The 10,232-nt window shown below is 61.5% G+C and overlaps 1 protein-coding gene across 1 annotated transcript; it reads right to left on the bottom strand.

Moving 5' to 3' along the window:
• Window positions 1-2,858: 2,858 nt before the first annotated feature.
• Window positions 2,859-9,437, bottom strand: LOC108534084 (uncharacterized). The gene is made up of 2 exons (XM_017879185.1): window positions 7,504-9,437; window positions 2,859-3,248 (listed from the first exon to the last, which is right to left on the bottom strand). Exon 1 carries the CDS (start codon window positions 9,273-9,275, stop codon window positions 8,328-8,330), a length of 948 nt encoding a protein of 315 aa, XP_017734674.1. The 5' UTR covers window positions 9,276-9,437; the 3' UTR covers window positions 2,859-3,248; window positions 7,504-8,327.
• Window positions 9,438-10,232: the final 795 nt, after the last annotated feature.

The raw sequence follows: 10,232 nt of genomic DNA, 5'->3' as shown, positions 1-10,232 counted from the left end.
GGGGTGCCGGGGGCGGGGCGGGCGGGAAACCACCGCCCCCCGACTTCCGCCTCCCGCCTCGCGGGCCCCGACGAGCACGCGGCTGTGACCGAGCCCGCGGCGCGCCTCCGACCCCCGTGTTCGCCGGCGCCACGTGTGCGGGATGGGAATGCTTGGGCCACACTGGGAACTACACCGCGGCCACACCGGGTGTCCAGCCGACCGCGGCGGGGCGCTCGGACCCAGAGGCGCGCGGAAGCACGGACGGACCCGTCTGCCCGCATCTCGGCCGCCGACTCCACGCAGCCGTCGCTACCCGCGCGGAGTAGGCTGAGGGCGTGGCGCGGCGGCAGCAGCAACCAATAGGGTGCCAGGGGCGTTCGCGCCGGCCCAATGGCGGCGCGCGGGTGGGCGTTGCTAGGCGATAAGGTGATGGGCGGGCGGCGGGGCGGTACCGGATGCCGCGCTGGCCGCTGCGCGAGTTCGGTCGTTGACCCCGGCCGCGGGCACCCGGGCCGGGGTTACTGCCGGTCATCTCAGCGCCTCCCGGGATTTCCTCGCGGGGCCGGCGGGGAACCCAGACGGACGCCAACCCACCCGACGGCCCCTCCTTGGCAGCCTCCCGGGGATGGGGATGAGGCGCAGGGCCGAACGGGCGAGCGCACTCCAGGCCGCTGGAGCTCAGCGGAGGGGAGGGGCGCGGCCACGTGGCCAGCGGGGTCGACCGGGACACCCACCTGGTGTAGTGCGAACAAAGGGAGCCGCTGCCCCGCTTCCCTGGGCGAAGGCTGCGAGTTTTACAGGGCGTGCCCACGGGTGGGGGCTCAGCCCGGCCCTCGCGCGTTCTCTCCCTCCTGAGTGATTTCCCTCCTCGAATGGTTGCCAGCTCGGCGGCCTGAGCCCTGAAGCGCGCCCTCCCTTTTCTGACAGCCTCGCGCCTGCGGGGCCACGCACCCCACGAGGGGCAAGCGGGCCTTGTGAGGCCACAGGTGTCCCTGGCTGCATGTCCTACTTTGTGGGCTCAGGAAGCCCGGGCCGCTGAAGGGGAACCGGAGACTGGGGCCCCGGCCCCTCTGCAGGTGCGCGGTCTCCTCCCTTTCCTGAGAGCAGGCCTGAGGGCCACGCGGCCACTCCACGCGTCTTTTCCCTTCTGGGTCTGTGGTTCACGCACGGTGGGACGGAGGGTCAAGGAAGGACAAGGGGAGACAGGGCCGGGGCTGGCTCCGCACTGCTGTCCCCACTGCAGGGGTTCTTCTGATTCAGGGTGAGGCCCTGTGTCAGCCTCAGGCATGCAGGCACACAGCTCCGGCTCTCCATGCTCCAAACCTCCCAGGTGGCCCTGGAGGCTGCCAGTGCTGGTGGTCAGTGGCCAGCAGGGCCCTGCTCTCTGCAGCCTGTCGGGGGCTGGGCCAGCTACAGGGGAGCCCTGGCTGGCTCCCAAGGAGGTTGGAGACTCGTCCAGCACCCTGAGGGCTTCTACAGAAAGTGAGCGGCAGCGGCTGGGCTTGGTGGCTCACGCCTGTAATTCCAACACTTTGGGAGGCCAAGGCGGGCAGATCACAAGGTCAAGAGTTCTAGACCAGCCTGGCCAATATAGTGAAACCCCATCTCTACTAAAAATACAAACATTAGCCCGGTGCGGTGGCGCGTGCCTGTAGTCCCAGCTACTGGGGAGGCTGAGGCTGGAGAATAGCTTGAACCCAAGAGGCAGAGGTTGTGTGGGAGACCACAGAGCACTGAGAGTCCCCCAGCCCATCCCCAACTCCGTCTGTGGATTCCCATGAAGCAAGGGAGGGACGCTAACTTCAAACGCCTGTGCAGCAGCGACTCCTGCCCTGGGGACCACAGCCTGTCTATGTGGTGTGATCTCTGCTTGTCACGTTTATCCAGCCTGCACACCTTTGAGCTAGGCCAGCCGATGGCACTGTCTGTATTTTACACGCGTGTAAACCGAAGCTGCAAAGGTCCCATGATTTGCCAAGGCAGCACGGCAGGTTAGGGCTGGGAGCAGCGTTCTCCCATCATCTTCCCAGAGAAGCTGTCTGCCCGGTTCAGAAAGGTGGCCCGGGGTATATGGCAAGGCCTGTCACTTCGCCTAGCGGGGTACCGGCTGCCTCCACCCCTGCACTCTGCTGCTGCCTCCACCCCTGCACTCTGCTGCTGCCTCCACCCCGGCACTCTGCTGTGGGCAGAGTGTGACCAGGCCTGGGTGCCAGGCAGGGGGCGGGGGTGGGGGGACACAGGCAGGGCTTTGGAGGAGTGGAGGTGGGACATGAACCCCCGACAAGTCACCCTCCTGCCGGTGCTGGTTGCAGGGCACTGTGTCCGTGTGGAGGACATGCAAGGACTCTTGGAATTGCTTTTTGGCGGGGTAGTATGGTGTGTTCTGGGCAGACGGGCATCAGTTTACATGTGTGTTTCTCGTCCTTGCAGGTACCTGGCCCTGGGCACTCAGGTGACAGGGACATTTTGCTGTTATCCTTTGTGGGGGTGGGCGTGGAAGGCCCAGCAGTAACCGCTGTCCTGGGTTGGCCTCCACCCTGTCAGCGCCTGACATGCGCACCCCAACCTGCCTGACGCCCAGGTGCCCACCTGGCTTCCAGGGGTCACTTTGGCCAGGTTCACTGGTATCCAAGGCTCTCACTCCTTCTGGGAGGGTCCCTCCCATGGCACTCTCAGGAGACACTTGCTCTGTGGGTGGGCTTTCTGCTCTGACCCCTACCCGCTACCAGGCTCTGAGGAAGAGGACACGCTGCCCCTGACACCACCGGTGTGCAGGTGGCTGTGGGTGGTGACAAGGCAGGCCAGGCTCTGGCACAAGCACTTGATACTGCATTTCCCAAGTAGGACAGATAAACAACGCTATGGCCAAGCAGACGCCCCAGGGAAGAACCTGGTTTTAATGGGCCCGGCGCTCAGGGAGGCCTTCGGTCAGCAGGGTCGCCTCAGCAGCATTTGGGAGTCTGTCCTGCAGCTCCCTGCCTCCACCCTGCACGCTGCGCCCACACACCCGCAACACGGAGGTGAAAGCGCAGGCACCATGTGGAAGCCCTGAGGGGGGTGGGGCAGGGCGGGTGGAGGAAGTCAGTCCTTAATGTTGTAGTTACGGATCTTGGGGCGCCTCTGGCAGCCTTTAACTTTTGCAGGATGAGACCGGGAGGCTCCTGTGGGCTTGGCCTTTGCCTGGGCTGCCGTCTTCATCCCTGGGGTGGCAATGCCTGCCTGCATCTTGACGGGGCTCCTGTCGACTGCTGGAGGAGCCGGGAGCTCTATTAGGTGAAGAGAAACGAGAAGAAAACAGCATGCGTCAGGAGGGGCAGGAGGCTGTGCTCGCATGTACTGCACATGTGCAGTGCTTCTGTGTCCCCGGCCAGCAGGGGCCCTGTGACCCTTGGCCTGGCTGTCCTCCAGGAGTCCATGAAGGCCAAAGGATCCTCCTGGAGTGACCAGAGAGCCATGGCCTTGCCTTGCTCGGTGGGTCCTGCTTGGCAGGGCCTGGGCCTGCCCCTCCACTGGACACCTGGATATCTGGCTCTGAAAATGGTCCTGCCATGGCCATTGCGTAATGGGTCCCAGGAGGGGGCGGGGTGGATGCAGTAAATGGTTGACTGGAAGCCTCTCCTCCCGGGCCGCCCCGGGTGTCCCTACCCTCTGAGACACACCCCCTGCCCCCGCCTCCTCGATGGGCCAGCAGCGCCAGGCTTTCGAGGCCAAAGGAAAGGCTGCGCTAGTGGGTACCATGTGGCCGGGCACAGGCCAAGGGCCCAGGAGTGGGCCACACACAGAGGTTGGGGCCTAAATGCCAGGTAGCCCTTCCAAAGCATCGGCTGAGACCGTCTTCGCAGAGGGGTATTGTAGGGGGTCTATATCTGGCCAGTTTTCTCTATTTTCATTTTTTGAATTAAGAATTAGGTTTTTTTTTTTTTTTTTTTTTTTTTTTTTGGTAAAGCAGCAGCAAAATGTTATTAAAAATCCATGGCAAGGGCCCAGCGCTGTTGCTCATGCCTATAATCCCAGCAGTTTGGGAGACCAAAAAGGGCGGATCACCTGATGTCAGGAGTTCAAGACTAGCCTGGCCAACATGGCGCAACCCCGTCTCTATCAAAAATACAAAAAATTAGCTGGGCGTGGTGGTGGGCACCTGTAATCCCAGCTACTGAGGAGGCTGAGGCAGGAGAGTCACTTGAACCCAGGAGGCGGAGGTTGCAGTGAGCTGAGATGGTGCCACTGCACTCCAGCCTGGGCGACAAGGGCAAAACTCCATCTCAAAAAAACAAAACAAACAAAAAATCCACAGTAAGATGTGAGCTCAGCATCCACTGAGGTCTAGAGGGCTCCAGCACGTGGCTGAGTGTGGCCCGGTGGGCAGTCTGGACAGGCTGACCTGAGCAGGTCAGCCGGCGGCCAAGGCCTCCTGCTGGAGCCTAGCCTGTGTGGTCTGCGTGCAGCCTGGCTGACTGGGAAGCATCTGTGCTTTGGGGTTGCCGGCAATGACGCACTGATTCTCCACTGGGCTGTGCAGTGCACATGGGGGCAGCCACACGCTCCTGGCCCTGGCCCTGGCCCTGGCCCTGGGCCCCTCTTCGCATCTCAGCTTCTTCCGCTCTGATCCACTCTTGGGGTCTCAAGACACCTGGAGCCAGTCTTCCTTTCCCTGCAGCCTCGTCGGGGTCACACAGTCCCTGGCCCCCTGCTGGGGTCCTGGGGGGCCCTGGATGCTGCCTGCTCCCTTTGCTTCCAACCCCCAGAGGAATTCCTCCTTTTCACACAAAGGCTCCCACCTTATCTCTCACAATAATCCCCCCATCCCCACTCCCTCCCCCAACTCCCCACGCTCGCAGCAGGTGGGGTATCCCGTGGAAAGGGCTTCCCGCTGGGAAGTTGGTCCTCTGACCAGGCCCTAGTACTCCACTGTGACCCTGAGGGGTCTCCTCAAACGCAGGGGCCTTGGTTGTCCCTCTCTCAGGCACAGGGAATCTGGAGGCTTTGCCCAACTTGATCCTCCTGAGACAATGCCTGCGGGGATTTTCAGAAAAAGTGAGCTGAGGGAGGGTGAAGGGCCTGCCTCTTTGCCTGGGAGGCCTGAGCTGGTGCTGCTGGGAGAACCCTGGCTGTATCCTGGGGCAAAGCAGGGGAGTGTGAGTGGGGCACGGTCCCTGGGGCAGGGAGGGTGAGCTGGCCCCTCCCCAGGGCAGGCCGGCCCCTAGCTCAGAATATCCACTTTGCGGCTCTGGTTTCTTCACTGGTCCTTTTCCTGCCAAGCCCTCCTCAGGGATGGTGGCAGGGAACTGGCCATGAGTCCAGGACCCCAGGGCAGGGTACAGCCCTAGGCCGGAGGCACGGAGCTGGATGTGTCAAGGCGGCTGCCCCAGGCGTGACTCCCTGTGACCCTGGATTCTTCTCCTACCTGATGCTAATCTGAGGTCAACCCAGTAACTGGTCTGTAAAAACACTCTTGGCCTCCACGACTCTCCGCCCCTCCTTCTCGCCTGACCTGTTTTGCCGAGCCTGGCCGGGATTTTGCTTTCTGCATTAGGCTGATTGGGCCAGAGGGAAACCATGTGAACCACAGTTTGCTGGGCACAGCGTGAGGAACGCGCCTCTTGGGTCCTGCACCCCTCCCCCACCAGCTGCTCGTGCACTGGCCCCGAACAGAGCTTCTGGAAAGTTCCTGAAACATCCGAGGCCTTGCAGTGATTAACCAGGGGAGGGGGACTGGGGCTTGCTTGCCCCTTCCAGGCTTACCCCGTCCCAGGGCCCGGTGTGTGTGCTCAGGCAGGGCCACCTGAGCTGGGCTCCATCCCCTCAGGTGGCTGCACTATACCTGGAGGGATTTGGAGACGGAGTCTCGCTCTGTCGCCCAGGCTGGAGTATAGTGGCACGATCTCGGCTCACTGCAAGCTCTGCCTCCCGGGTTCACGCCATTCTGCCTCAGCCTCCCAAGTAGCTGGGACTACAGGTGCCCACCACCATGCCCAGCTAATTTTTTTGTATTTTTAGTAGAGACAGGGTTTCACCATGTTAGCCAGGATGGTCTCGATCTCCTGACCTCGTGATCCGCCTGCCTCGGCCTCCCAGAGTGCTAGGATTACAGGCATGAGCCACCGCACCCGGCCTTGGAGGCTTGAAGCTGGTGGAATCTCGGGGAGGACACAGCCTGTCCTATTGCAGGGGAGGTGCAGCCCTTGCTCCTGTCTCAGCCTGGGGGCATGAGAACTCTGAGCACAAAGGGGACAGAGCTGGTCCCCAGATTTCTGGCCACCCTGTGGGTTTCTTCTCCTGCACCTGAGCCATAGCCCAGCTCTTGACCAAGTTGGCCTCTGGTGGCTCATTCTCCAGGCTGCTCCGGGCTCTTTGGGTGCCCCTGGGCACACCTACCTGGCTTCCTAGGGCTTTGGGAAGGGCTGGACAGTGAGCCCATGCCTTCCCTGGTTCTCCAGAGCCTGCCTTGGGGCTGGGGAGGGCCTGGCCCTGATGGCAGCTCAGGCCTCAAGTCCATTCTGACACAGAGGCCCTTCTGTCTCCCTGTGGCCTCTGCTGTTCTCTGGGGTTCACCCCTGCTGTCCCAAGGGCCCAAGTTGTGCTGAACCCCCTCTGGCTGCCACAGGGCTCCTCACGCACCCAAGATCAACCCTTCTCAAATGCATCGAATTATTTCGAAGTCTCTTGGGAACAAGGCTTTTCCCACCGCTGTCATCACGGCACCCAGGCCTTCAGTGCAGACAGTGACAGCAAATGTGACTTGGCTCCCCCCACCCTCAATCTCCAGAAGCTGCACCTTTCCAGGGCCCCCACGCCTGTGAGGCTCACACTTCTGTCTCCCCAGCCCGTGTCAACCCTCACCTGCTAATGTCTCCTAATGGATGCCCCCACCCCTGAGCTCCTGGAGCTCAGCCCTGGGGGTCACAGTGGCCCTGGGGCTGCCTTTGTGGGACTGAGTGTGACAACAGAAGAGCAATGAGGTGCAGGGGAGGGAGGCCCCGGTGATCCGGTCCCTATGGCCCATCCACATGGGGATGCCCTGGGCCTGCTCTGTCCAGCTGCCTTCCCCACCTCACTGGCACATGGAGCCCGGAGCCCCCACTGGGCAGATGCACAAGAGGGGAGGGTACTAGGTGCTGCAGGATCCAGGGCTCTGGGCAGTCCTGCCACCCATCACTCAGCCTAGTGAGGCAGGGCCAGCAGGAAACCCCAGATCCTTCAGGCCCTGTCTGCTGGCCTTTGAAGCAGAGGAGAGGTGGGACTTCGGGGGCCTGGGTGCCGGCCACAGGCTGACCCCTTGTTCCATGCCAGCACCTCCTCTGGGCAACCGTGGCTCCTCACCCAACGGCACTGGCGGGTCCCCTGCTGCTGAGCCTGCCCAGGCCTGTCTGCTAGACTGTCAGTGTTGCCTCATTTGGGCCCCATCCCAGCCCTTGAGAGGGGTCACCCAGTAGTGGGGTGCAAGCTGGGGCCCCAAGGAAGGGAATTTAAAGGAAACACTTCATGGGCAGAAGGCTTTGAGAGACGCGGGTCTGTCCCTACCGGAGGCTGCATCGTGGACGGCAGGCACACAGGCCTCACTTGGGCGAGAGGAGACCCAGAGATGCACGGCCTTCCTCCTGGGCCGGCTCCCCACCACAGCCCATCCGAGCTCAGCCCACAGGAAGGAGAGGTGCCAAGAACCCCAAGCACAGGCGGCTGCAGGCTGGTGGGTGCCAAGGAGGCCGCTAGGAGGCTGGGACGGTGAGAGCCAGGGACGGGCAGCGAGCTGGACAGCCTCTGGGTATCTCCGCACCCCACCCTGCTCCTGCCTTTCAGAGGAGAAAAGGCAGGAGAAGGCCCTGAGGCCCCAGAAGGGAAGTGACATGCAGCACCTGAGCTGGGGCAACAGGAAGTGGCAGCTGTCTCAGCTGTTTTGGAGGCATGGGAACTGGTTTCCTGGTCCTAAAGTGAGGAATGCCGGCCTCATGCCCCTTGGGCCAGGACTCTGCACTGAGTGCTGAGTGCTTGGGGTGGTGTTTAGACAACTTGTGGTCTCTGTTGGCACTGTCTGGGGACAGCAAAAAGCAGCATGGGCCAGTGTGCAGGACAGATTCCAGGTAAAATTCATGAAAAGGGAACTTTCAAAAGGGGCCCATGGGGCCCTCCCAGGTCTGCCAGGCCAGCTCACATCTCCAGGTGGGCACCCTAGCATCTCAGGGCCATAGACCAGCAGGTCACCGCCATGTCCCCGGGGAACAGCACTGCCTGCCACTCACTTTGGCTGAGACCCGTGTCTCAGGGCTGGTCCCTGCATGTCTTGGCAGGAGGATGGACAGCTGGGAAGGAGGCCACGCTCTCCTCCAGGGAGCCTGGCTCTGTGGGAGCTACGCCAGCCACGCACATATCAGCTGCCCAACCTGCTTGGGACACGGAGGGCCACACGCCTGGCCAAAGGCCTCTCCCCACTCCTTCTTCTCCCCTGGAGACCAGGCCCCTGGAGTTGCTCTCCGGAGATCTGGGCAATGATCCTCTGGATCCCAGGGTTTTTGCTTCCCCTGGGAAGAGAGGCAAAGGTGCACACACCTGCAGCAGGTCAGGGCTGGGGGATGCATGGCACAGCGGCTTGGTGCCCAGGTGGGGCACGGATGCCGCGGAAGTGGGGAGTGGGGATTGGCTGCCTCGGACCATGCTGTGTGGCTTGTTGCCCTCCATGGCATTTCTGCACCTCCTGTTTGACTCCAGCTGCACAGCACACAGGGCGAGGTTAGCATGAGGGGCCAAAGTGGCCCCCCACCAGAAAGGAGGAGGAATAGGCCCCCAGGTAGGTGCATGCTTCTGGGCCTGGCACTTGGCACACCGTGGGGATAGGCAGATGGAGTTGGTCCGCACGTTCCAGAATGAAAGGGGCCTGTTGTGGCGGAGGAGGAGGGCAGTCTGGGTTGAAGAAACACCCCCTGCTGTCCAACAGCTGCACCGCCTGCTTCCCTGGCAACACCTGCCACGTGGACTGGAGAAGACCCATCAGTCCCTGGGCTGGAAGTCGTGGCCCAGCATCCACCTGAGACGGGACTCTGGGAGGGGCCAGCTGCCGGCCCTTCTGCCTGGGCTGCCCTCAGCATCCTACAGTGCCATCGGCTGCTCTCAGGACAGGTGCCTCCAGAATAGGCTCTTATACAGAAAGCGGGTGGGCTCCAGGGCCCAGAGTCACGGCACGGATGAGGAGGCTTTGGGTCACTCTGCACACACCTCAGGATGGAAGCCCTGGTCAGAAAATGCATGAGCGTTTCTTGAGGACCCCCCTGCTCCTGGGGCAGGCTGGTCTCTATCCCCATTCCCCGTCCCACGTGCCTCCTTGCCTCTGTCCACGTGATGTTGGAGCAGCGAGCCTTCTCCAAGCTCAGAGTCAGAGGCCACAGGCCACTGTCCCTTTGGCCAGGCTGCAGTCCTTGACTCTGGAGCACTCGGAGAGCAAGTGGCAGAGATGAGTGACCTGTGGCCGCTCTGGCTGCTAGTGTGATGAGTGTGATGGCTTGTCCAGGTCCTGGCGTTTTGCTGAAAGAGCACCTGACCTGTGCTCCCACCCCTGTAGACGGTTCCTCTGTGGACAGCCGGGCTGTTCTTGCTCCTCGGAGGAGTCCCCCAGCCCCTCAGGAAAGAGGTTCAGCCCTGGCCACGGACCTGGCATAAAATTTGCACACTTACAGCAGGGTCCACCGAAAGCCTAAAACAACAGTGAGTTTCAGGGGAATGAGTCTCAGGGCGGGAGTCTCTCGCTTGTGTTGCACTGGCACTCGCTTTCAGTTTTAAATGGAAATACACAGGGTAGTGCATGTGACAGTGTCCAAGATATGCACAGCAGATTTTCATTCACAAAAAATCTGGCCCCAAGAGCTAAATGGAAATACCTTCCGCTATCCTTCCCAAGTCACAGAGCAAACACCTCGGTTCCCAGGGGTCTGCATCAGTTCTGGTGGAGGCAGTGACTGTGAGCGTGACCAACTGAGCTAATTTGTCCTGAAATTTAGTTGGGACAGCTACAGTTTCTTAATTCTATGACCAGAGAGTGAAGCATTTCACTGAAGATCTATGGCTCGTGTCTCCAGGGGCAGCCCCGGAAAGGAAGGAGCCTCGCTTTCTCCAAGAGGAAGACGCGTGCTCCAGGGCAGGGGCAGGTTGGGTGTGTCTGTGTGAAGTGGGTACACATTCACGCTCTTTAAGCTGCAACTGTGCTTCCTGTAGGACAGAATGAAGTTCTTCGAGGAGGCCAATGAAGGCAGAATATGGGTAAG

This window comes from Rhinopithecus bieti, unplaced genomic scaffold (assembly GCF_001698545.2).
Source record: "Rhinopithecus bieti isolate Rb0 unplaced genomic scaffold, ASM169854v2 scaffold_9899, whole genome shotgun sequence".
Classification (NCBI taxonomy): domain Eukaryota; kingdom Metazoa; phylum Chordata; class Mammalia; order Primates; family Cercopithecidae; genus Rhinopithecus; species Rhinopithecus bieti.
The sequence above is the reverse complement of the archived record's forward strand: the minus strand, read 5'-3'. Positions and strand labels throughout refer to the sequence as shown.